The sequence below is a fragment of the Microtus oregoni genome, unplaced genomic scaffold (genome assembly GCF_018167655.1).
Source record: "Microtus oregoni isolate MIOR12 unplaced genomic scaffold, Mior012 000000F_ref0000247, whole genome shotgun sequence".
Lineage (NCBI taxonomy): Eukaryota > Metazoa > Chordata > Mammalia > Rodentia > Cricetidae > Microtus > Microtus oregoni.
This window is the reverse complement of record NW_024543059.1, coordinates 18968590-18995791: the sequence shown is the minus strand read 5'-3', so window position 1 is coordinate 18995791 and position 27202 is coordinate 18968590. Positions and strand designations below refer to the sequence as shown.

Sequence of the window (27202 nt, the reverse complement as noted above, 5' to 3'; positions counted from 1 at the left end):
TTAGTGAGGGTTCTGTGTGCCAGACACTGACCTCCACCTCCACTTCCTGTGGCACTTAGCAGCCCTGCCTGGGCACTACCTCTAGTGCCTTAGCCTTGACCACCTTCACTGCAGGTCCAGGAGCGACCACACCCAGCAGCACACCTGACCAGAACCTTCAGCATGGTTTTTAATATAAAAATAGTGCAGTCATTAACAACTCCGACTTGCTGGGCGTGGTGGCGCACGCCTTTCACACTAGCCTGGGGAGGCAAAGGCTGGTGGGTCTTTATGAGTTTGAGGCCAGACTGTTCTGTAGAGGGAGCCAGGACATAACAGGGCTACATAGAGAGACCTTGTCTTAAACCACAAAACAAAACAAAACAAAAACAAAAACTCAGACTTAAAGAAGTAGAGTCTGCTGATGGCCTGAGGTCAGAATGCCTGCCTGTTTCTTCATTCAGCCACAGCGGCAGTGAGGCGCTGGTGAGTCAGTGGGGCGCCTGGGCTCTTGTAAGCGCTGTGTTCTTCTCATGGAGCCTTGAAACAGTGGGAAGTGCCGCTGCTTTTGCTGGCACTTTATTGTTGAGGAAAAATGCTTCGAGGTAAATTAATTTTCCCAAGGCTCCACAGTAATGGCTGAGATGTCTTCATGGTCCCTGTTCCTAACCAGTGGCATCAAGGAGTTTGGATCTTTATGCAGGGCCCTGTTGCCGGGCATGCCAATACCTGGAGCTCAGTACCTGTGTGTGTGTGTGTGTGTGTGTGTGTGTGTGTGTGTTTGTGTGTGTGTGTGGTGTGTAATGTAGATCCTGAGTGAGACTGGGTGTGTACCTACCACTTGCAACCAGAGGTGTGTGTCACAGGCCTTGGTCTCTGCAGGACAGGGTGAGACCCAGGGCCTTCTTGTCTGTGACATTTTTGGGGATGCAGAAAGGAAGGCTTGGTTTGCTAGAGCTGGGCAGAGGCGGGAGTGGAGAGAGAGGGGCATTTGGAGCTGAGCATGAAGAGTTTGCCTGTAGAGGGCCCACGATTGACTCTCGCTGGTGTCATCCCCCTGCAGGTTGATGCACCATGTCGGTCAGTGTTCATGAGACCCGCAAATCTCGGGGCAGCACAGGCTCCATGAACATCTCACTCTTCCATAAGGCCTCGCACCCTGACTGTGTGCTGGCCCACCTCAACACTCTGCGCAAGCACCGCATGTTCACGGATGTCACGCTCTGGGCCGGTGACCGAGCCTTTCCCTGCCACCGTGCGGTGCTGGCTGCCTCCAGCCGATACTTCGAGGCCATGTTCAGCCACGGCCTGCGGGAAAGCCGGGATGATACGGTCAACTTCCAGGACAACCTGCACCCCGAGGTGCTGGAACTGCTGCTGGACTTTGCCTACTCCTCCCGCATCGTCATCAACGAGGAGAACGCAGAGTCGCTGCTGGAGGCCGGTGACATGCTGCAGTTCCACGATGTCCGGGATGCAGCCGCCGAGTTCCTCGAGAAGAACCTTTCCCCCGCTAACTGCCTGGGCATGATGCTTCTGTCCGACGCCCACCAGTGCCGGCGCCTCTATGAGTTCTCCTGCCGCATGTGCCTGGTGCACTTTGAGACGGTGCGGCAGAGCGAGGACTTCAACAGTCTGTCTAAGGACACGCTGCTGGACCTCGTCTCCAGTGACGAGCTGGAGACCGAGGATGAGCGTGTGGTCTTTGAGGCCATCCTGCAGTGGGTGAAGCACGACCCCGAGCAGAGGAAGGCTCACTTGCCACTGCTCCTGCGCAGTGTGCGCCTGGCCCTGCTGCCCTCGGACTGCCTGAAGGAGGCCGTATCAGAGGAGGCTCTCCTCATGGGGGACGAACGCACCAAGCTCATCATAGACGAGGCCTTCCGTTGCAAGACCAAGATCCTGCAGAATGACGGGGTGGTCACCAGTCCCTTTGCCCGGCCACGGAAGGCGGGTCACACACTGCTCATCCTGGGAGGCCAGACCTTCATGTGTGACAAGATCTACCAAGTGGACCACAAAGCCAAGGAGATTATCCCCAAGGCGGATCTGCCAAGCCCCCGGAAAGAGTTCAGTGCCTCAGCGATTGGTTGCAAGGTCTATGTGACGGGAGGCAGGGGCTCTGAGAATGGGGTCTCTAAGGATGTCTGGGTGTATGACACTGTCCACGAGGAGTGGTCCAAGGCGGCCCCCATGCTGATTGCCCGCTTTGGCCATGGCTCAGCTGAGCTGGAGAACTGTCTCTACGTGGTCGGGGGACATACATCTCTAGCGGGTATTTTCCCTGCCTCCCCTTCTGTCTCCCTGAAGCAAGTAGAAAAATACGACCCTGTGGCTAATAAGTGGACTATGGTGGCCCCGATGCGAGATGGTGTCAGTAACGCCGCCGTGGTGAGCGCCAAGCTGAAGCTCTTTGTGTTCGGAGGGACCAGCATCCACCGGGACATGGTGTCCAAAGTCCAGTGTTTCGACCCCTCAGAGAACCGGTGGACCATCAAGGCGGAGTGTCCCCAGCCGTGGCGATACACAGCTGCTGCTGTCCTGGGCAGCCAGATCTTCATCATGGGGGGTGATACAGAGTACACGGCGGCCTCAGCCTATCGCTTCGACTGTGAGACCAACCAGTGGACGCGGATTGGGGACATGACCGCCAAGCGCATGTCCTGCCATGCCCTGGCCTCGGGCAACAAGCTGTACGTAGTGGGAGGCTACTTCGGGACGCAGAGATGTAAGACCCTGGACTGCTACGACCCCACTTCGGACACATGGAACTGCATCACCACCGTGCCCTACTCTCTCATTCCCACGGCCTTCGTCAGTACCTGGAAGCACCTGCCTGCATGAGAGGCACCTTTGGAGCCCAGCCAGGTGAGGAGGGCAGAGGAACCCCTCTGACTTGTCTGTGTAATGGTTGCCACATCTCCCCGGGAAGGTCTGATGAGCAGCAGGATAATGGGATTTAGGACTCGACAACCTGTTCGTATCCTATGTCTTCTGGCACAGTTACTGGCTTGCCAGCGGGAGGGGGAATATCTGCCTCCTGTGTGAGGTAAAGGGGTGAAGGCAGTCCTTCTGATCCTCGGAGCAGGTCTTACCCCAGAGCAGGTGCCTGTGAGCCCCGCTGCTCTTCTCAGTCCCATGAGTGCGAGAAGCCGGAGGAAAACAAGAGCCCGGGCAGGGGGAAGACTCCGAGAGACAGGTCTGGGGCGGCAGAGAGCCTGGAGACAGGAGAGACTGGCAGGGGGCGGTCTGCCCTTGTGCTGCCAATTGCAGGCAGGAGGAGGGTGCTAAGCCAGCCTGCTAGGGTGTTCTTGGGAGGGGCTGCCATGGCTGGCTTGTTGGAGGCAGAGCCAGGTTCTAGAAACGTCAGCTTGTTACTAGCCTTAGCTTGTTACTAGCCATTGCTTCAGTTCATAGGGGGAGATGAACTCCCATGGGCTGAGATGGTGTGGGGCTGCTGGTCTATTGAAAGCAAGGAAAAGAGGCCTTGAAAGAGGAACCTCCCATCTTTCACTCAGCTGGCCTCTTGTCTTGTGTTCCTGTGGCATTATTAAGGGACCCAGTCAGGAAGTGACCTGAACATCAGTGAACCTGTGGGTACTATGGCACAGGGAAATTGCTCCTGAGCTGGGCTTGCTTTGTGGACTGAGTTCTTGCTAAGTCAGGTCCTGCTGTGCCTCCAAGGCTCTTAAAGGCACCCTTCCCCTCCAGATCTGTAAACATGGAGCAGCTGGCTCCCGAGAGCAGTTGGAACAGACTAGGTTCTCTTTAAGACTTTTGGGCTTGCTTTGTTTTTATCTGCTCCCTTACTCTGAGGGAGGAGTGTGACTCTGGCAAGCATCGGAGTCCCCAGGGGAGCAAGCTTCAAAGGGATATTGGCATTCCAGTACTAATTGTCTGTTCCTGCCACTGATGACTTGGGAGTGCAGCATCACCTGTGGGGTGGAGTCACCTGCAGGGGAGGGGACTAACCAATATGCTGCCCTGGGATGCCAAGCCTGGGCTGTGGCCCGTTCTGCTGCCCATTCTCATCTGCCAGGTAGCCAGTAGGAAGGTCCTGGCAAGGGTCAACCATCCCTGACCCCTGCAAACTCCACTTGTGCCTAGTTTCTGTAGATCTACTCTGCCATCCTTATAGGCTCCAAGGTAGTTCCAGGGGGTCACAGCAGCAGTCCCCTGAAACCCCTGCTCCGTACCCCTGTAGCTCCCTCTTGCTCCCCTGCGTGCTTTCTCCATCCCAGGCGCACACTTCAAGTCTTGATGGGAACCCCACTCAGGACGTCTCCCTTTGCCTCTTTCTCAAAGCTACTTAAGTGAGTACGGCCCAGCCTCCCATGGTCCTCCTCCAGCCTCTCACTGTTGCAGACAGTAGTAATAATACTGCTACACAGAGAAGCCCAGAGTGGGACACAGGCTTCCTACAGCTTCTGTGGATAGGTCTGGCTGGCAGGAGAGTACTTTGGAATGTCCTTTATGTAGCGGTCACTCGTGCCTGCGTGAGACCTGAGAATGAAAAACAGTAGCACTGTTAGCACAGGTAGACAGTGCTCTAGTCATCTGCAGGATGGGGTTAGGACATGGGGTTAGCACAGGTAGATAGCACGCTAGTCATCTGCAGGATGGGTTAGCACAGGGTGAAACACTGACTTCCAGGCCACGCACTATTGGTTGTATTTCACAGATGAGAGAACCAGGCTACAGAGAAGAAATGGGCAGATTTAGGGGCAGAGACTAAGACCTTGGGGTGAGCCAGAGGACAACCACACGTCTGCAGCCATCACAGGAACCACAGAGGGTGGCTTTCACCATCCTTTGCTCATAGTTAGGGACCCTCACCCTGGATTTTTGTTTTTTAATTTAAAGATTTAGTAGTTTCTTATATATAGTGTTCTGTCTGCATGCATATCTAACTCACCAGAGGAGAGCACCAGATCTCATTACAGATGGTTGTGAGCCACCATGTGGTTGCTGGGAATTGAACTCAGGACTTCTGGAAGAGCAGCCAGTGCTCTTCACCTCTGAGGCATCTCTCCAGTCCCATCCTCACCCTGGTTTTGAAGGATACATTTCAGCAAATAGGGTGCCGGGGGTGGGGGTGGGGGTGGGGGCTGGCGTTCATGTTGCCTCTCTCTGTGGCACTCTCCTGCCAGCTAGGCCTGACTTCCAAAGCTGGTCGGAAGCCTCGGTCCTTGCTTTGTGGTAATATTGAGGCAGGAGAAAGTGGGTCTGAGCCACTGGGGGGTTCAGATTGATCATCTTAGAGCATCTTCGGACTGTTCGGGGCCTCAGGACCCTACAGGAAAAGCAGCAGCCTCCCTGCCCTGCGAGTGTCAGGAGATGGCAGGATTCCCGTGACTCAGCACCAGCCCGCCTGTAGGAACTGTAGCAATGCCAGGTGCACAGTGCGCGTGTGGAGAAGGTCCACAGAGCCTCCGCGCTGGCACGTGATTTTGTAAACATACGGAACTAAAGAAAAATTCCTTGTCTTGGGGTCTTACACCCGCACAGCTCACACCGGTGTACAAGCTACACAGTCCTAAGCCTAAACTGCCAAGCTTACTGACTAGATTTGCTTCCTGCAGTGCCTGAGTGAGGACACAGCTCAGCACAGCGCCCATGAGTTTACGAGCTCCTCCAGCCATTCAGAGATGGGGCAGTCTATTCCCCCTTCACCGTCTGTTCCCCCTTCACAGTCTATTCTTGCAGCCACCTTGTAGCTCTGGTACATCTAGCCCTGGCCTCCGCTGGAACCACATGAGCTTCTGGGATGCCTGGGAATGGGACCTGTGGCTTCCCTCTTCTCTCTTGCTGCCTTAGGTGCCCCACTCTCATGCCCCAGCCCTGCTGTGCCTCGCCAGTGGGTCCCAACGTGCTATAGTTCGGTCACCAGCCTTTCCAAGACTGAGATGCCCAGTCACGTCCTACTTAGGACGGGCCTAGGGTTTTGCCGCTGTAGCAGTGATCACACCAATAATAAATCAGTGTTTCCTTCTTGCTTCAGGAACATTCTCTATGAAGCCTGCAGCAAGGGGTCTGCTTCCTGGATCCTTCTCAGCATCCTCATTTCCAGGGCAACCAATGATGCTCCCAAGTGCCTGAGGATGTGCAGCAGGGGATATGAGCTTCCTGGCTGTAAGGACCGTCCCTCCTCGTTCGCCATGGCGTCCCCACAGCCTGTCTCGTGACCTGGCAACTAGAAGCTGTAATGAATTTTTGTTTAGGTCACAACAGAGCCTGCCTCTTGTCCACAGCCAGTCCCCTGCCCTTCATCACAGACTGCCTGCCTCCTGTGCCTGACTCACTGGCTCACTTCTGTTTCCGTTCTTAAAGGACCACGTTTTCTCTCAGGACCACCGTGTTCCTTCTGATCCCCCTCTCCAGCCAACTGCTGGCTCCCCAGCACTTCTCCTCCCTAGACACCACACCAGAATAAAATAAAGGTCCTGATGTTGACTCAGTGTTGGAAGTCCCTTTTTCGCTCTAGCGCTTCCCAGTGCACCACACAATTGTTTGTACAACTCCGCAGTTTCTCCAGGGAAGGTGATGCCTAGGGACCATACTGCATCTGCTCCTGGGTCTGTGTGAGGGAGGGAGCAGAGTGACGTAAGTGTGCGGCTCCTGCTGGGTGGCAGAGGTGGCTCTGGTTCCTCAACTGTGGAGGGCTGCCCTGGACACACAACAGAACCTTATCCTGCTCGAGGGGACTAGGGTGTCAGGCCTGAGTCCCAGCCCGGGGGCCTCTTGAGTCTGGCCAGTCTAAGACAGAGCAGTGTGACTGTTCATCTTCTCCCTGTGTTTCATCCACAGGCTGCGGGGGTCTTCCCGCCTGGGCCGGAAGCCGACAGCACCAACTCCAGGCAGCAGCAGTTCAGGCTCTGAGCTTTAGGCAGCAGAGCGAAGATCTCCGGTGACCCCCGTGCTCAGCCCCCTGCGCTGCCAGCGGCTTGTGTGGAGAGAAGCATCCAGAGGCACGGGCCATCACCAGGAACTCTAGGGCTGGGGGATGATGTTCACTCAAGGTCTTGAGGTCACCAATGCCAGCCAGGCCTGGCAAGGGCTGGCAGGGGGACAGCAGGGGTCCCTTGACTCCAGCAGCACAGCCTTTGACTGCAGGGCTGCCTGTGTGGGGTGGCCGTGTTGCTCCACAGTGTCCTGGACATGAGGGAGCAGAGTGCAACTGAAGACCTTTTATAAGGGACAGAAACCCACAGGGCAGCCCAGCCTTGGAAGTTCTCACAGGTATCACCAGCAGATGGCACCAGACTCCTGATTCTGTGTGCCCACTGCCAAGCACTAGCCCATCCCCCTAAGGGGTGAGTTCCAGGAAGCTGCCATGGAGGTAGGACAGATGCTGGTGACCCATCAGACACTGCTGAGGGTCCCCTAGCTGGACTCTAGGCCCCAGGGAGCTGGTGAGGCCTGTTGTCTGCCCTCCTTAGAACCACAGAAGAGCAGTGTGTCATACCCGCCCATAGTACTGGGCTCCTTTTCCAGAGACCCCCCTGCCCCTGAGATAGGGCAGTCATGAGCCCAGTGTGGGCAGAGGGACCCCACGGTCACTGCACAGAGATTGAATTTCTGTCAGTGTGGGATCTAGTGACAAGGCTCCCGTCACACCTGCTGTTCTCTCCTCCTCGGCACCAGCTGGCAGCCTGCATCCTTCCTGTTCGTTCCTTGAGCTCAGTTAGAAGGATCCGAAGAAACTTCCCGAATGTGTTCCTCAAGGATTCCTCTCCAGTATCCCCTGCAGTAGGTTTGCAGAGGCCTTCTGATGTTGATTTCAGTCTCCTCCCTTGTTCGGCTAGTCCAATCTAGTAGGGGCAGGCACCCCTGTGTCTGGCATAGGGGTGGGCAGGGTGCCAAGCCGGTGGCTTCCCGGTGGCCATTGCTGTATCAGGATGGAGCCACGGTACAGACCAGTGTGGTCAGCGCTCAGGGTCCTCACAGCTCAGCCTGGCATGGGTGTCGTGAGTGCCCACTAGGGTGTGGGACTTTTGGGTTGGGCTCTCCGGGAACGTGCTCTGGGAAAGAGCCCAATGTGCACTTCCTGATGTGACTTAGGCTCAGACTGGCTCTCATCCTCGGTCCCTCTTGCTTTCCACGCCACACAGGGCCCTCGATGCTGGAGACTTGCAGGGTCTTGGCCTGTGGACTATGCCATCGGGACTAATCACTCTGCCCAGCACAGAGGACCTAGTCACGGTGCTTGTCTGAGCACGGGTGTTGCTTTGATTAGTTTTCTAACTTAATAAAAGTGAGGAAGTTCCTGATCTTCCTTGGGTTCTGACGCTGCTCTGATTTTGTGAGTTTTATGGCACGTTTGCCGAGCTGGGGAGATGGAAGACTGCCTAGCGTGTCTGATAGCATGTCTGACTGCTTAGTTTCCCCTGAGCCCCAAAGCGTAAATAAAAATCAAACTATGCCCCCGAGGAGGACACAGGGTCCCCCAGCTGGCTAGAGAGGGCCAGGGTGCCAAGTGTTAGGGAAGCCTCTTCCTTGTCTAGCTGGAGAGACAAGAGCTGCCTGAGGGACTGGGTGTCCTAGCGTAGTGACCTTAGCCTAGTGCGGTGTCCCTGTACTGGTCTCCAGCCAGACACTAACCAATCCTTCCTCCGTCTAGACTAGGAAGGAACAGTGTCCACAGTCTTGAAGGAGGTACCAGGGCGGTACCAGGGACCCTGTTAGCAGGTCTAGGAAAGACTATGGCTTCCAGTTTCCCAGCATCTCCTCCCGCTCCCCCGCCCTGCGCTACCCCTGCTGCTCTCAGCGCCAGGTCCACATCGCTGGGATTTCCCAGCAGCCAGTGTGCACTACTGCCCCAGCTATGCTAGAGCACGCCCAGCCGGCTGACACTCCTCAAGGGTGGATACCTGGAGGCTGAGGCAGGTGACAAGGCTACCCCCGAGTTTCACCCCATGAACCTTCCATCGGAAGCTTGCTGGGAGCCTGTGCTATCCTGTGCAGAGTGTAGTGGGGTTCTCCAGACCAGGGGCCCATTTCCAAGATCTGGAAATGGAGGTTCAACAGGGATGCTAGGGTGAACCTGAGCTGTGAACCTCTTCCCAAGGTTCCAGAGGAGAGGCAAGGAGAGAGTTGTTGCCTTCGTCTATGGATTCGTTCTTAGTCTTTACTTATCTGGCGGCCCAGTGCTCAGCTAAGCCAGAACTGAGTGGCCTACTTTGTTTAAAAGAAAGAAAATGCAAGCAGGGGAGGTGGCACCCTCTTGTCCTTGTAATCCCAACAGAGGGCATAGCAGGCTCGCACAATGGTTCCCCTCACCAACGCAGACCACCCTGCCAGGCTTTTTGGCGCCCTTCCCACCACAGCACGTGAGTAAGATTTTCCAGTATTCACACACTGGCTCCAGCGGCTGAACCACAGTGAGTACACCCAGGAGGTTATCAGTGGCTTTGGTGAGAACTGAGTAAGTCAAGACATACCTGGGCTGGGTGTGGTTGCCCAGGCCTGTCATCCAGGGAGCTGAGGTAGGAGGATCAGAGTATTGACAGTTCTAGACCAGCCTGGACGACAGTGGAGACACTGCCTCGCGGATGAAGAAACATACCACTGACTCAGGACATGCAAAGCCCCACCGGCAGGGCCCGGTGCTTGGAAAGTGTGTTCCGATGGTGAGTCATCCTTGTTATCCTTGTGATGCTTTGGCCAAATACAGGGACCCTGCCACAGCCTCCTGGTGTGTGCCCACAGGGTAGACTCCTATTTCTGGCTCTGTGTGTCAGGGTTTAAGGACGGTGATCACGGACATCCTTGCCCAAGTCCCTCTGCACTTCATTGCAATATTTTGACTTCCTTTAAACCCCAGTGGGAACTTGGGGTCAAAGTTCGCTGTAGTTTAACAGGAGAGACAGGGTGAGGGATGAGAACGCAAGGTCTTTGTCAAGGAGGTAGCCCAAGACCTCCCACAGTCCAGTGCTGGACACAAGGCTTTCTGCCTGGCAAAATAACGGCTTCCCTCTTGTCGCTGTTGTCTACAGCAACACTAAGGAAACAGCAAACATGGATCTCTGGCTGGAGCAATGGCTTGGTGGGTAAAATGAGTATATTAGTTCAGATTCCAGCAGCCACGTCAATGCAGGGCACGGGGAGGGGGGGGCACGTATCTATCACTCAGCCTTCTAGACAAGTTGATGCTGGGAGCTGGAGGTCAGTCAACCTGGACAAATGGTTGAGTTCCGGTTTCAGTGAGAGACCCCGTGTGAAGAGAACGAATGTGGAGAGTAAAGGAAGAAAAGACCTGCGGCTGACCTCTGACCTCCACCCATCTGTACACTTGAACATGCGCACGCATGCACACACACACGCGCGCACACACACGCACCCACACACTGTTCTTCATGAGTCTCACGAGCCAGCATTTGCTTCCACTGTCTCCAAAAAGGGAAGAATAAAGACTCAGGACTGCCTGTAACCATGTACAAAGCTCTCGTAGTCCACAGACCTGGTGTGGTTTCCACCGTCCGAGCCACACTGGAAAACCTACCCTTTGGAGAACCGTTTAGCCCTATGAAAACTACGCAGAACACAAGTGCAGCCTCAGACGCTGCTCAGGATTCAATTCTGTTGGTCCTTTTAGAGTTTACCATGCAGCTTCTCGCTCTGCTTGCGCCTTAGATCGCAGTGAGGAGCTTTGAAGAACATTAAAGCTGAAGCCCCTACCTCAGCATCCCTGCTTCAGTGGGTCTGCGATGGGACCCAGTAACAGACATTTTTTTCTTCCCAGAAGCGGAATTGCTCTTTAATCAGGACAACTGAAGGGCCGTAGCCTCCCTGAGGGAAGGGAGACTGGACACATGGTGCTAGCCTTGGGGTTTTACGTGGCAGAAAAGGGATGAAGACTTCATCTGTTGATCATTCCCCCACAATCTCAAAGCCGTAGGTCCCAACAGAGGGCAGCATCCTGGTCCCTGACAGCACACTGGTGTTACCAGTGAAGTTAATGTTCCTGCCCAGAGTTTCTCAATCTACTCTTAGGTCATTAACCCTTCAGGTCCCAGAGACTGATAAAAAAGAAGAGAGGCAAAATATTCTCTCATTGGCTACTTCCTGACAGAGATGATAAAGGGACGTAGGCTCTGTCCCCAGAATCTAAGAAAGGATTGTTCTGGTTGACTTTATGGAGCAGGAGGAGAGTTTTAACCCTATCAACTGTGGTGGATCATGTGACTGCCATCAGGTGACCCTAGAGAAACATCTGAAAGCTAATTATTAGAGGGCTGAAAATGGGCGGTTCCAGAGTGAACCTGAGAGACTGACCAGGAACGGGGAGGAGGAGAATCAGGAGCCAGGGAGAGGAGGTGGGTGACCAGAGATGGGGGCCCTATAGAAGACAAAGGGAGGATCCGTATTGTGTCTCAAAGGACTGTGGGTATCTGGCAGCCGGAGTCAGTCAGAACGGGAAGGACGTCAAGAGACGTGGTAAACAGGAGGGAGCAACAGCTCAACCTTCTGGATCTGGGAAGAATGGAGGAAGAGAAGAGTCTAGGAAAGCGCAGCCATCTTAGGAGGTCACTGTAAGTGAAGGACCTGGGAAGGAGTGGATCACTGTGTGAAGATGGATCTCGAGAGAGTCAGGATCCATAGTGATGAGGGGGCAGGGCAGACCAGGAGCAGTGGGATGGACCAGAGCCCTGTAGCAGGATATGGTAACTGTAACCAAGCGTTTGCTGCATCAGACGCCTGCATAAGGAGCAAAAGCCTGGAAGTCTGTGAGAGCAGTCAGGTGAGCCAGCGTCTAACTGACAGTTTGAGAGAGAAGTGGGATCCCATTGAGTCCTTTTTCCAGGCTTGTCTAGGAGGCTCTGAGGACACCACTTGTACATCCTAAATCACTTCCCAAAACCATGAGTCTGATGACCCCACATGTGCCTGCCTCCTTGAATCGGGGAGCGTGGATGCTTAGGGTGCAGGGAGGCACATTCTATCCGTGAGAAGAGGTTCCTCCAGAGAGAGACTGCGTTCATAGTCAAGTGCAGCCTTGTGCATGGGACAGGGACGACGGACACTGTGCCCATGGCGCTGCGGGGCCCCTGGAGGTCTTGTGTCTTCCTCATGGGTCATGAAATCTTGTCTCCATGAGTCTTAAGGAGATAAGCAGAAAATCTGCCTCTGACCTCAGAGGAAATGAAAGCCTTTTCATCCGTGTGCACACACACTATGGTAGCAGTTCCCCAACAGGGCCAGCTCCGAGAATACAGGTCTCATGACAGAAAAGCAATGCTTGCAGAGACAGAGCCCAGTAAACCAGAGCCACGTGACCTAACAAACCTGGGAGGAAGCTGGAGGCCTGCATCTCTTACACCTGCAGATGTACATTGCTGGTTCATAGTTCCCGTCTAAGTACCCGACAGCAGCCTGGAGACCATGGGGCCATGGCGTGGCTATCTGCTTTTAAAGACAAGGTCTTAGGGACATGGTAGGCACCCATGGTACCCAAGGTCTCTGCAGAAAGACAACATTTGTGGCTGTGTGGTAAAATACAGAAGACAGAGGACAGAATGTGATGCCCAGAGACCTTCAGTCTCCTCCTCACTCCTCCTGGGGGAACTGTAGTTCTGGGCAGAATGCTCAGCTGCTACCACACACTGTGCCGTATCTGATAGAAGGAGAGATGTGGGGATGCTTGAAAACCACCTGGGGATGCATGAATGCAAGGTCAAGGAGTCACAAGGCAAACCAGGGGCTGAAGAGCCACGTGCCTTACCCAGGCAGCACCCTCGTCCACCCTGTTGTCATCAGCGGTGTGCACAGAACCTCAGGGTGTTGAGCACCACCATGATTGACAGAAAACATCCATCCAGCCGTTCCTTAGAGCTGTGCTGTGTCACACTGAGACCTCATCAGCCTGGTTACCCCCAAGGCATGGGGTTCTCTAAAGGAGTAACAACAGATCGGCTCTGAAGTCTCCCCAGTCTTAACTGCCTCTGACTCTGTGCATAGTTAATCATTTGTTTGTCTATTTATTTGAGATGGGGCCTATCTATGCTGTACAAGCAGGTCTTAGGCCCCCTAGGTTAAAGGGATTCTCCCAGCTCAGCCTCCCAAGCAGCTGAGACACCTGGTATATGCTCCATATCTGGATTTGACTTTCCTCTTAGCCCTTCAGCTTTGAAAAGGCCATGGGGGGGGGGGGGGCGTACCAGCTGTTTCAGCCCATGACCAATGAGATCAATGAGACCCTGATTGATCTCTGCGATAAGCAGGATGTTGGGAAGGGGTCTTAACAGAAGGGTGCTTGGGAACCTCTGTGCTGCTGAGGGCTGAGGAACAATAGGGTAACCGGAGGAACTCCTAGGGATGAAGCAGCCACTGGGTCCACACTCCTATCCCTTGTTCTGCCCCCCCACCAACATCAACAAACAGGCAGATCCCCTGTCTGTCCCAAGCCACCTGCTGTTTGAGGGTAGGAGGCCTTCTAGCAGGGACAGTGATAGCTCAAAAGAGTAGAAAACACACGCGTTCCCCTCACAAGCTTAAAATGAAGAGACAACTTGTTTGTTTTCTAATGCAATGAAACTCAAGAGTATGGCCAAGGTTCTCAGACCCAGAGCTGTCTAAGGAGGCAACCCCCGACTCTGAGGCGGAACGGCATGTCTGATCTGGGGTGGCAGAGACGGAAAAGATTAACCACAGCGGTGGAAGCAGCTGGGAGTGCAGCTGTCACCCTGAGGAAAGCGCAGTTTGTTGAAAGCTGCTCCAACTGTCTGCAGAGCCTGGGGCGCTAAGTGCAGCCACACCCAGGGAAGGCCCGAATTAGGAGTGAGGCGATGCTGCCCTCTAGAGGCCAGTCCTGAACTGTCACGGTACTGAAGACGATCTGTTTCATGGTCTGGTGCCCTGTGGAAAAGACCGGAGTTTCAGAGCGTGTCCCTGATTTGGGGTTCAAACAAGTACAGAGAATCCTACCTAGACAAAGTGTAACCCCCTCAACTGGTCTCCCCAGCCCATTTTCCTGCCTTTGATAAATGCAATATGGTTCTATGTGAGAATTTTCTTGCTTTTAGTGAAGTGTGACTGAAATCGTTAAACACATGGAGATGCCCTATTGTACTAAAAAGTTTTACTTAAAAAAATTGCATATTTTGAATCAAGCAAGCTGGTGTGCTCCAATACCTCCAGGACTCAAGAAGCAGAGGCAAGAAGGTGGCCATGGCGAAAAGTTGGGGAGACATAGCAAAGCAGTTTCAAAAAAGGAAAAAATTAAATACAAGAAAAATTACCTGTATTATGCTACAAGAGACAACGTTAGCACCTAACCTGCAGAAAACAGCTCTTCAGACCCGGCAGTCTGAGTCAGCGCCTTCCATCTGGCGAGCAAGTGTCAGCATTCCTTCACAGCACTCGCTTCCTGGCTTAGTTATGAATCAGTCTAAAAACAGAGCAGCAGATGAAAGGGACACACGTTTCATCTCAGACAGGGGCCGTCCAGCCAGGGGTTCCCTGGTTCTCAGACACTAACAGCTTTTATGGCTGGTAACGCCCTTCCCGATGCTTTGTCCCTGGAGCAAAGGGGCTCAGGGTGATCTGGGCTTTAGTGAACCGTGATGGTTGTGTCCTGTGACCTCACCCAGCAACCCCAAGGATCCAGTCCACTGGCCTTTCCAGGTGGGTCTAGAGAAACCTTAAACCCTTGCTCAAGTCAAATCATCCTGGGATCTCACGAGCCATGCATGTGCTTTAGTGGGACTATCTACCTCTGCCACCAGATTGAAATATAAATAATAGGTCAGTAGTTCTAAATCATTACCATTAAAATCCCATTTTACAAACAAGCAGCCCTTAAAATGTCTTGTGGGTTTATCCATAGTCTGAGAGTCTCAGAGATCACTCTTCTATGGTTGGACCACAGGCTCCATGAGATCGACACTGTTGTCTTTGCCAGCAACCTCCACTTTATTTCTGGGACAGTCTGTGGTCATCAGGTATAGTGGCCTGTAGTTTTCTCTGTTTTTTGATGTTGTATCTTTATTGGTTTGGGTTGTAGAAGTTCAGAAGTTTTTTTTTTTTATATACTGATTGGCTATAGATCTTTTTTGAAAATCTGGTAGAATTCCATTATGACTCTATCTGACCCTTGTAGTAATAGGAGCGGCGGGGCTGCGTCCCCGGCACCCGGCCGCCCACATGGCTAGCTCTAGCTTATGCCCTGAAATAATTACACGGAAACTGTATTCTTTTAAACACTGCTTGGCCCATTTCTATCTAGCCTCTTCTAGGCTAATTCTGATATCTCGATCAACCCATCTCTAATAATCTGTGTGCACCGGTCTTCCCGGGAAAGATTCTAGCCTACGTCCATCCTGGGTTGGAGCTTCATCGCGTGTGTCTGCCCAGGAGAGGAGAGGATGGCGTCTCTCTCTGAGGCGTCTTGAAAGACCCTCAGAGAGGACCTTTCCTCTCTGATGAAGACCCCAGAACCAGGACACTCTGAGACCAGGCCACAGGATGCAATTAGCAAGAGTTTATTGAGTAAACACAGGTACCTGCGGGCGGCAAAGTCTTTCGGAGGACTTGCGCGCCTGCCAACTGGAGGGCGAGCTTTTTATAGGGGAGAGCAAAAAGCAAGTTTACAGAAGCAAAAGCGTGGTTATCGGTCGATCGGAATGAGGTGGGGGCATGAATGGTTTCCTCTCTCAGCATGGATGCCTGGCCTATCTTATAGATATCCTGTTTTGCAGTCAATCTGCTTTGTTGATGTCCTATCTTATTGACATCCTGCCTTGCAGTCTTCCTATCTCATAGACATCCTGCTCTCTCAAGCACATGGGATGTTCTTACGAGAGCAGGCTGGCTGCTGATCTGGAGAATTTTTTTTTTTAAAGCAAACAGGACGTTCCCCCGGGAGCATGCTAGCTGTGGGTTTTGAGGAGGGGGTCTGTAGGGTCTTTCAGTCTTACCTCACTTCTTCTTCCTCCCAGCATTTTGTTCTGTTTACTCCACCCACCTATCTACTAAGCTATGAGCCCAAGCAGTTTGTTTATTACTTAACCAATGAAATCAACAGATTGATATATGACACTCCCACATCAGACCCTGGGATTTTTTTTTTTTTTAAAGCTGGAAGGATTTCTAATACTATAGGAACCTCCTCATTTGTTATGGATTTGTTTAGGTTGCTGACTTCTTGGTTTAATTTAGGTGGTTTGACTGAATCTAGAAATTCATTCATTTTTTTCCCCCAGCTTAATGGAGCACAGGTTTTTAAAGTATTCCTTTATAATATTCTGAATTTCTTTGGTGTCTGTTGCAGTGTTTCCTTTTCAATTCTGACTCTGTTAATTTGGGTCCTCTCTTTCTTTTGGTTAGTTGAACCAAAGGATTATCAATCTCCTTTATCTTCTCAACCAGTTTTTAGCCTCATTGATTCTTTGTTTTGTTTTCTTTGTTTCTATTTCATTGATTCCTTCTCTGACTTCTTTTCTATTCTAATTTTTATTTCTTGTCATCAACTGGGTTTGGATTTGGTTTGTTCTCGTTTTTCCAAATTCTCGAATTGCATTATTAAGTCATCTATTTTTTTTCTCTTTCTGATTTTTTTTGTTTTTTTAAGACAGGGTTTCTCATTTCTCCCTTCAGCCAGAAATACAGATACACAATTAAAACCCTGTTTCAATAGTCCCTCTCTATGAATTGAGCATCACATCTGATGGAAAAAAAGAAACAAAAAGGAGGACTTGACTGCTCCTTGGTATGATGGAGGAGACGGTTTACTGTAGATAAAAGGGAGGGCATAGCTACAGGCAGGGACATCTGGGAGAGTCCAGAGTGGCCGTGACCCTGAGTTGGGCCATGTGAAGACAGGGGGAAGGAAAGAGTCAGAAGACTAGGGGACAAGAGGCTGGGAGGTTAAAGGGCAAAAAGGATATAAAAGGGACTGGTGTAAGCAATACAAGGAAAAGCAGCCCAGCCCCTGGGCTGGGGAGACATTTAGGGTAGCGGGCAGGGCGTGCCAGTCAGAAGGACCCTGTAACAGGTAGGGACTGAGGGAGGCTGGGAGAACTTGCTGGCCAGGTCTGCTTTGATCTGTTAAACAGGCACCTTGGCCTTTTGCCTTGGGTTTGAGACCTAACAGCACCCACACTTCTGATATGGCCAACTTACACATTTCCCCTGAAAACATTTTCTTCTAGTAACCTCGGCATCCTGCATATGGCGTATTTCAGTTCCAATGTTTATAAGAATTATTCTACCATACCTGTAGAAATATGTCTGATAAGAAGTTACTTTGATAGAGTAAACTATAGAGGTTAAGATTTCTATAACAGGAGTTGAACCAGGACTTGGGAATTCAAATATCTCTGAATAAGAAATATAAAAAGTTCAGATGACATTTGCCACGTGGTTCTTGAACACTTTTGTGTGTTCACTTCTAGTTTTTGAGGTTCTGTTTTTATAGAATTAATCAGAACACTTATTAAAGGAATGCGATTAGTTATATATTGAATTCACAGAAATCTGCCAGCCTCTGTCTCCCTAGATGGTTGGGATTAAAGGTGTGTATTGCCATGCCTGGGTTTAACTAAGTATTTTTTTTAAAATATTTATTTATTTATTATGTATACAATATTCTGTCTGTATGCCTGAAGGCCAGAAGAGGGTGCCAGACCTCTTTACAGATGGTTGTGAGCTACCATGTGGTTGCTGGGAATTGAACTCAGGACCTTTGGAAGAGCAGGCAATGCTCTTAACCACTGAGCCATCTCTCCAGCCCCCTAAGTGTTTTTTTTTTTTAACTCAAGCAACAACCTCAATAATTTTTTTTAACTGGATATTATATTGAATTACCAAAAGTCAGGTATGTGACATTTTCAACCCAATACAGCCAACCTGCTCTTCACTTTCATCTTTGTCTCCCTAGCAATGGCTCTGAGATTAACACCATCTCACTCCTGAGTACCTGAAGTGACTCAAGGGCTCCCCATCAAGCTGGCCGTGTTCTCCTCACTTGACAAAACACTGTCCCCTTATCGATTGTTATATTTCAAATCTCCCAATATACTAATATGACACTAATTCTTGCTTCTGAAAATATATCAGTTCTAAATGGGGGCTGAAAAATCATGGCTTACGTGCTCGCTTCGGCAGCACATATACTAAAATTGGAACGATACAAAGATTAGCATAGCCCCTGTGCAAGGATGACACGCAAATTCATGAAGCGTTTCACGATTTAAAAAAAAATCATGGCTTACTCATCTGTTGCTCACACGGGGTGAATGTACGCTATTCTTCCTCATTGTTCAACTATGCCACTATGAAATTTTGTCATTTACACTTTCTTTACAGCCTCAGTATTTATCTCTCTGTCAGTTCCTTTCTGTCTTGTCTTAGGGCTGCTGTGATGAAACACCATAAGCAAAGCAACTTGGAGAGGAAAGGGTTGACTTGGCTTATGATTCCACTTGGCAGTTCATCATCGAAGGAAGCCAGGACAGGAACTCAAGCAGGGCAGGAACCAGGAGGCAGGAGCTGATGATGCAGCGGCTAGTAGGGGAGGGGCACTGCTTACTGGCTTGCCCCTCATCGCTTGTTCAGCCTGGTTTATTGTAGAACCCAGGACCTCCAGCCCAGGGGTGGAACCACCCACAATGGGCTGGACCTTGTCACATAATCACTAATTAAAAAAAATACCCTATAGGCTTGCGTGTGGTCCGATCTTATGGAGTCATTTTCTCAGTTGAGGCTCCCTCTTCTCTCTGATGACTCTAGCTTGTGTCAAGTTGATATAAAACTAGCTAGAACATATCTATTTCATCCTGTTCATAAATATGAAATAAAAATTGCCTCATAATATTAACTATCCCACTAGCCTTCTACCCTACTGTCAGTTTTTTTTATTTCCAAAAAGAGTAATTATTACGAAGTATTAAAAAACAATAGCGTTAACAAGGCTGTCTCTATAGCTACAAGTCTATATAATAGCCACACTTATTCTATTCTTCTATATACACTTAGTTTTACATCACCTTACTTACTGGTTTCCCAAGTAACAGCATTAAAATAGTTAACCACCAAGAAAACATAAAAAACAACTGAGCATTCACCCCCTAACTATTCGTAGCACTTTAACCCTCCCGCTCTCCCTATAATTACCTCCCTTAACCAGAAGTTTAGGATATAATTAGTTCAAGAACCTTTAATGCCCTAAGCAAACTTTTAAGTTTAACTTCTGCTATCTAAGGATTGCAAGACTTTATCTTACTTCTACTGAATGCAAATCAATTGCTCCTGTTAAGTCAAATCCCCTTCTAGATTGATGGAGCTGTCCCCCATGAAATTACAGCTAACAACTAAATACCCTCCACTGTCTGCAGTCTGCTCTTGCCTGGGAGAAGGTGGCGGGAGAAGTCTTGGTAGCTTTTTTTTTTTTCCTTCTACTCATTTGAATTTGCAGTTCAACTCGAACTTCACCTCAAAGGCTTGCTAAGTAGACTAAATCTCTGTGTTTAGATTTTCAGTCTGATGCTTGCCCAGCCATTTGCCTACGCTCATAAACTGTTGGCTCTTCTCAACAAACTGCAAGAATGTTGGGATGCTAGCCTTCCCGTTTTTTCCCGAGCTGGAGTAGTAGGAATGTCTTTATGTCTTCTAATTCATACTGAAGTAGGGTCAATCAGGAGCCTTACTAGGAAATGATCAAATTTATAAGGTTGTGACTGTCCATGCTTTTATAAGGATTTCTTTATATATTCATCCTGTCTTACTGTTACTACTGTTGTGAGGACACAGTACGACCAAAGCAACTTGAGGGGGGAAAGGGTTTATTTAGTTTATGTTTTCGCATCACTGTTCAAGGAAGTCAGGACAGGAACTCAAGCAGGGCAGGAACCTGGAGGCAGAGGTTGATGCAGAGTCCATGGAGGGGTGCTGTTTACTGGCTTGTGCTCCATGGCTTGTTCAAGCTGGTTTTCTTTCTTTCTTTCTTTCTTTCTTTCTTTCTTTTTGATTTTTTTTTCTGTGTAGCCTTGGCTATCCTGGAACTTGCTTTGTAGACCAGGTTGGCTTCTTCTTCTTCTTCCTTTTTTAAAATTTGTTTTTATTTCTTATTTATTATATATACAGTGTTCTTCCAGCATGTATTCCTACAGAAGAGGGCACTAGATCTCATTATAGATGGTTGTGAGCCACCATGTGGTTGCTGGGAATTGAACTCAGGACCTCTGGAAGAGCAGTCAGTGCTCTTAACCTCTGAGCCATCTCTCCAGCCCCTGACTACATCATTATTCTAAGACAACACTGTCAGTGTCATAAAGAGAGGCAAGCATACAGTATTTGGCACTGGACTCAGTAAGTTCCAGAGACTGGGGCTCTCAAGGATGCCCCTATCTTTTCACAGGGTTTTCATCTTTGTGGAAGTTGTCTCTGATAAGCCTCATAGCTCTGGAAGTTGGCGCGGTAAAGATCAAGATGCCAGCACCACGTCTGGACAGGACATGGCTAACAAAGGCAGTTTCAGAACCACCCAGTCTGGGACGGGGTTGCTAAGGTGACAGGGTTTGCTGTCCGGCTTCAGTGTCACCTCTAGAGTCCGAGCGGGGGAGAGGTTCTTTGAGCTCCAGTTCCTTTGCAGCCTCAGTCCATTCTTCGGTTTGGCTTGCTTTCTTACAGAGCCCAGGACCACTTGCCACAACATAATGGGCCCTTCCACATCAATTACTGATTACAATGCCCTACAGGCTTGCCTCTTATGGAGGTATTCTCTCTCTCTCTCTCTCTCTCTCTCTCTCTCTCTCCTCTCCCCCGTCTTCCTCCCCCTCCCTCCCTTCCTTCTTTCCTTCTTCCCTTCTTTTCTTCTTTTCTTTCTCTTCCTTTCCTCCCTCCCTCCCTTTCTTAAAGAGTGAGGCAAATTTTATTTTATATTACACCAACTTGCAGTTGGAAGGAAATGTAATATTTCAGAAACAGCACTGCAGCAAGCAGAGTGTCCCAGTCACGAAGGCCAGTTGATGGCCTTTTCTCTTATTCTTGCAATCGCTTGAAAATATGTTGTCATTTGGCTTCACACTTCTATTTGTTTGTCTTTGTTTGGTTCCTTGTGGATAACAGAAGCATATAAAGCCACCTTATTATACAGAGCCTTCAGCGGCTTAATCTATTAATGTGAATTTGCTTCGGAAAGACTTCTTCTCAGACTGTCTGATTTATTGTTTTAATTTTGACTTGCCACCGCCTAAGTCTCTGTGACACTATTATCCCAGGTTTATAAAAAAAGAACTTACTGGACTGTCTCCTTGTTTATTGGATCTTGGGTTTTTCTTTTATTCTTGGGTCCTCATTTTCTTCTGATTAACTAGTTGCTTTCACAAAAATTACTTTCTTTTTTTAAAAATTTATTTTTCTCTCATATAAAACATTCCCACGGCAGTTTCCCCTCCTTCCTCTCTTCCTAGTCCCCCTCCCCCATCCATTCCTCTGTTGAGGGTCTATCCTTTCAGATGACTTTAGCCTGTGTCAAGTTGACATAAAAACCGGGCGGTGGTGGCACACGCCTTTAATCCCAGCACTCGGGAGGCAGAGGCAGGCGGATCTCTGTGAGTTCGAGACCAGCCTGCTCTATAAGAGCTAGTTCCAGATAGCCAGAATACATACTGATAATAATTGGTATTATGGTTTCTGGAAACTGACTGTACTCTCATAATTGGGCCTCAAGGAGTGGGCTCTAAGTCAAATCAGACATTGGTCGGTTACTCCCACGAGTTCTGTGCCTTCATGACCTTAGCATATTTTGCAGGGAGGATAGATTGTAGGTCAAAGGTTTTTGTGGTTAGGTTGGTGTTTATGTTTCCCTTTTGGTAGTCTGAAGAGTACCTTTCCATGTCATAGGCACCAGAACAAGGGTTGAGGCTTCTGTGTGGGCACCAGTTCACCCATGTTCAATGAGTTGTGTGGTGTTGTCTTCAGCAATGGGGCCTTGCTGTCAGTTTGTGGAGAGTATCTTATTATCTTGGCAACAGCTTGGGTTGCTTGGTGATTTCCGTTGGACGCTTTGGGCCACCAATTCAATTGGATGTAACCCAGTCCTAGCATTGGAAGACTCATTTGATGACAAGAGATGACCAGTAGGATTTCTGTCTCCTTCATTATTTTGGAAACGTTACATATTATAACAACTTTCCCCTGCATCTAGTTTCCATACCACCCCTCAAATATTCTTCAATTCTAGCTGTCTCTCCCCTCATTCCCCCATCTCATCTCCCCTCTCTTCCTCCCATTCTTGTCCACTCCTACATACCCAGCCCACCCTTAAAATCTGTTCTATTTCCTGCTCCCAGCTAGACCCGTGTATCTCCCCTAGTCCCTTCTTCTATGCCTCATCTCTCTGGGTTTATGGATCATAGCCTGGTCATCATCTATTTAGTGACTTATATTCAGATATAAGTGAATAATACCATCTTTATCTTTCTGGTCTGGGTTACCTCACTCAGGATGATTTTTTTCTAGTTCCATCCATTTGCCTGCAAATTTCATGATGTTATTTTTTTTTTAAAATAGCTGAGTAATACTCCATTGTGTAAATGTACCATATTTTGTTTATCTGTTCTTGCATTGAGGGACATCTAGGTTGTCTCCAGTTTCTGGCTATTATGAATAGAGCACTGATGTTCTCCTCCATGCCCTTTCTACACTTTACACGGCATCGTTTGCAATAGCTGTGCTATATGACCCCAGGTTCAGAGAACACTTGCAGATATGTGTGCACTCTTATCACAATGGCCAAAGTAGTGTAAAGGGGTTTTTCATTTCTTTTCCACCCAGACACTTTTGTACTGTACAGACCCATGAAGGTCATGTCAACCCAAACCTTCAATCATAGCTTATGGAGCTCAGGGCCAAGTGCTTTGTTCAGGCTGACAAGGTGGATTCATCTCCTTTTGTCCAGGAGCAAACAGAGACTCAGCGGATGTCATCAGTCACCCAAATTCAAGTAGAAAGTTATGGAGGAAACCTCACTTTCTGTCCCTTTGCCATGCTGTCTCAAAGTGACGAAACGGGGGTTTGCAAGCTTGTGGATTGCACAACTCAGTTCCTGGCCTTTCATTAATTTTGAATCATTATCTCCCCCCCCCCCGTCTCTTCTAGCCACACCGTGTTCCGAGAAGAGATAAAGTGTGAGGTCCCTTCATGCTATTCATTCATTCGGTCAGTGGGAAAGTGACCAGTTCTGTCAATCCCTTTGTCACGGACACAGTGTGCCTTCATCAGCTCACTGGCTCGTGGTGCTTGAACAACCACCTTCATTGTTCTTCTGCTCACTGGGTCTTGAGGACACAGACAAAGCCTGGAGGTGTGCAGGACTCGGCTTAGCCACTCAGCCCAGGAGGAGGGTTCTGCAAAGGTTTGGGTGGTGCCCTTCCACGACTTCAGCCTTTTTGTTTTTTAACTTTATTTTTATTTTATTTTTATAACACACCGAGATGATGTCCGTTCTTACTGGCGGTTTCCTATTTTCGCTGTCTGTGGTCCACTTTAACCCTTACACTTGCGACTTTCTCCCTAAAGAAAAGAAGTGGTTATTTCCTCTTTTTTGCCTACTTCATCCCTCCCTCAAATGTCCCTGCATCTCTCCACTTACTCTTGGAGGAGTGTACCCCTTGCGCCACATCTTCTCTCCCGTAAGCTGTTATCAGTGTTTTTGATCTCGGCCATTCTGACAGGTTTACAATGGTATCTCAGAGTACGACTCAGCTTTCATTCCGCACTGGTGTTCTGTGGGGCAGAGGCCTGGCTCTTGTTCAACCTCGCACCCTCTGAGTCCCAGCTGGCTTTTCAGGGTAAGCAGGGCTGAAGATGGGAAGAAGCCCAGGTTGAAGTCTTGTGGTGCAACTGGGCCTTGCGCCTATCTCTCCCTTAGCTGCCATCTGCCTTCTTTGAGCTGTGGGTCCAAAGGCTGCCTCTCTGAAGGACCCACTGTGAGATTCTGTGACTCTTTAGAGACCTCAGATCCCACTATTTCCAGGTGCAGCAGGTTCATCCTCTGCATCATTTGTGTTTCTTCCCCAGCTCTTGTCCCCATTGCTACCCACTTCGCAGCCTCTTCCCGGAAACAGGTAGCAGTCTGAGCAGGGTCTGAGCAGGCCAGCCCAGTCTACAAGAGCTAGTTCCAGGACAGGCTCCAAAGCCACAAAGAAACCCTGTCTCTAATAAAAAAACAAAGACAACAACAACAAAGAGCAAAACAAAACAAAATCAAAACAGATTGGAGTTTCAAAGACAGATTCAAAGGGATGGAACTTCCCACTCAGACCTGGCTCTACCTGGCTCAGCATGCTCCTGTCTTTCTTTCTTTCTTTCTTTTTTTTTTTTTTTTTTGCAGTTTGGGCATTTTGTAAATCTTTTTTGGCTCTTTATTTTAATTTTCAAATACTGAATCAAACAGTATTTTTGTAGATGACCTTGGCTTTGAACACCTTCTTAAATTTTACTCCTGATCTCTTGCGTCATTTCAGTCTCTGAGCAAGGGCTACATGTCACCATTGCCCTGGGCCAAGGCTTTCATCAGACCCCTGAGAAAATGGTGCTGCTTGTTCTCCAGAGCCAGGTCCCCAAGGCCAACTCTGTGTTGCAAGTGGCTGCAGCAGGTTTTTGCAGACTTCTCTCTCTGTACCCTAGCTGTGTCTGTCTAGAGATGGCAGTCTGGCAGCTGTCACCATCCCAGGACTGAGGAGCTCTTGCCATGGCAGATCCTGGGATGCAGAGCTGAGGTGGGTTCATGGATGAGCAGGGTGGCTGACAGCCTTTGTGTTACTTTTGCTCTAGGGCATGAAACGCGCTGTGCTTTCTACCTCTGTGCCTTTGTGCCCACCATTCCCCGTGCCTGGGGGCTTCCTGAACTATCTTGAAAATCAACTCCTGAGAATGGTTCACTTACCTTTACTGTGAGCCTTCTGAGGACTTTCCAAATCCCCACTAATACCCTCTTACACCACAGCAAGGCTGATATCAAGGTAAAGTGTTTTGTGCAATTGGGAATAGGCATGTGTTTCCTATGGCTGCTGTCTTGGTTAGTTTCTTTCTTTCTTTCTTTCTTTCTTTCTTTCTTTCTTTCCCTCCTCCTCCTCCTCCTCCTCCTCTTCTTCTTCTTCTTCTTCTTCTTCTTCTTCTTCTTCTTCTTCTTCTTCTTCTTCATCAACTTGGAACTAGAGTCAGTTTGGACCTCACCTGTCAAAATGCTCCTTTCAGATTTACCTGTGGGCAGGTCTGTAGTACATTTTCTTGATTAATGATTGATGGGGGATGGGGATGGGTCCAGTTCACTGGTGGACAGTGCCACTCCTGGGTCTTGTGTGGTATAAGAAAGCAGCCTGCGTAAGCCATGCAGAGCAAACCAGGAAATAGCATTGGCCTTTGCACTAGTTCCTGCTTCCACACTTCCTGCCTTGAGTTCCTACCCTAACTTCCTTGGATGATTGCCTGTTATGTGGGAGGGTGAGCCAAACAAACTCCTTTCTCCAGGTTGCTTCTGGTTACGGTGTTTTATCACAGCCGCAGAAACCCTAACTATCTACAGTAACAACACACCACAAATTTAGGGGGCTTAAAACAGTCCAAATTAGTTTTCTTATAATTTGAAGGTCAAAAGTATACAATCAAAGTGTCTGCAGGGCTATCCTCTGCTGGAAGCTTGAGAAGAATCAGCGTTCTTTTCCTTTCCTAGGGCCATTTGCGTTCCTGTCCCATGGCGCTTCCTCCATCTTCTGCTTCGGTGGTCACGGTCTGCCACTATTAACTGATTCTCTTGTCTCCTTCTGTAAGTATCCTTGTGATGGCATTGGGCCCCTGGGGACCATCAAGGATAACCAACCACTCCATCTAAAGTACCTTAATGTTTTCTTTTTGAATCTTCTCGGTAAAATCCCTTCGCCATACAAGATTCAGATTCTGGGAAGTGAAGATGTGGGGATTTTTGTGGAATGTTATTCTGCCTCCCAGAACTCTCTGCTTTTCCAAGACGACCTAATCAGTATTTCTCACACAGCTCCGTTCTCCCAGCCGAGCACAAAGCTTTGGGGACTTGGGAGGGGAAGCCACATTGCCCCACCTTTTCCCTCGCTCTAGGCGGTGGCTCTAGGGATGTTTTGTAGGTGATAGCTGAGTTTCTCTGGTGGTCTTATGGGGTTGAGCAGAGGATCCCCCAAAATCTTGGGACACATTTTGGGAAGAGAGGTGCTGCACATTAATCCGCCTCCTCGGTACTTTCTGTTTCTTTTCCTAAGGCTAATCACTCCCATTAAAAGCCACTGCACGTTTCCAGGGCATTAAAAATGTATTTGATTTTATGCTGTGCATGTCTTTCCAAACTGGGAAGAAACCCACACTAAACAACGCCTAGGCAATAATACGGCTTTGCACCACACGGTTTTCAGGAAATGAGAACTCTGCGGAGTTGAGGCTGACTTTGCTGGCCCCGGAAAATAGACACATTCCAGAAATAGCCCCATGCGGCTAGACCTCCTCCTGGCCCTCCAAATTGTCTCAGCATCTCTTTGCGACTCGGGGTGCCTTGCCTGCTGGTTTTCTCTCAGGACTGAGCTGGCTGGAGCAGATGCTTTCTGCTGGGGTCGGGTGGGAAGAGGGTGAACTCCTTCCTTTCGGCAGATAGCCTGTCTGGATTTTATATACTGGACTTTGGATCCAGCCACCCTTAACAATCATCGAAGAAACGCTATATGGGAGCTTCATTTAGTGAATGGGGGGCGATTAACATCACTCACGGAAATGTTTGCGTTCAGTGACAAGTTAATGTTTTAAGGAAGATTTACAGACTAGCTAAATATTTTGACAGAGAAATGAAAGTAACTGTGAAGACCACTCCATCTGGATCCCCTTATTTATTGCCTGAATATTTACACGACTGCCTGGAAACTTCACAATCAGAGAATTAATGCACAGAAAAAGAGCTCATCTTTTTGGCCAGAGTCTGGGGGCAACTGTGAGCTGAGAAGAAGAACATGAGCCCATCTAACCCCTGAGAGTTCCCCTTCCCTCCTTCTCCTACCCAGTATGAATAACACCACTCCAATAATACCAAACCTCAACTCTTGGTTTTTCAAAATTGCAAACAATTGTCATGCAATTCTGAGATATTTCCTTTGTTTAAAATGTACACAGGGAACATGAGTCTTTAATATGACCAATAACTTATGTTGTATCCAAGTGTTTGGATGAAGAGTGAGCTATTTCATGTCACCATGACTTCTGCTGCCTG

At 49.3% G+C, this 27202-nt stretch overlaps 1 protein-coding gene and 1 non-coding gene across 4 annotated transcripts in view; both read left to right on the top strand.

Annotated features, from left to right (window-relative positions):
• Positions 1-8266, top strand: part of Klhl25 (kelch like family member 25) — a 29564-nt gene extending 21298 nt beyond the window's left edge. For 2 of the 3 annotated variants that reach the window (XM_041658639.1, XM_041658633.1), the window contains 2 exons: positions 1043-2847; positions 6787-8266. In XM_041658639.1, coding sequence (XP_041514573.1) covers positions 1054-2823 — 1770 coding nt within the window. In that variant the 5' untranslated portion in view covers positions 1043-1053 and the 3' untranslated portion in view covers positions 2824-2847; positions 6787-8266. Of the gene's footprint in view, positions 1-1042; positions 2848-5980; positions 6414-6786 lie in introns of those variants that run through there. The other variant, XM_041658645.1, reaches the window with a different exon arrangement.
• A 9799-nt stretch (positions 8267-18065) lies between these two features.
• LOC121454908 lies at positions 18066-18169 on the top strand. Its single transcript, XR_005975376.1, has one exon. It is a non-coding gene; the product is annotated as a U6 spliceosomal RNA (small nuclear RNA).
• The last annotated feature ends 9033 nt before the right edge of the window (positions 18170-27202 follow it).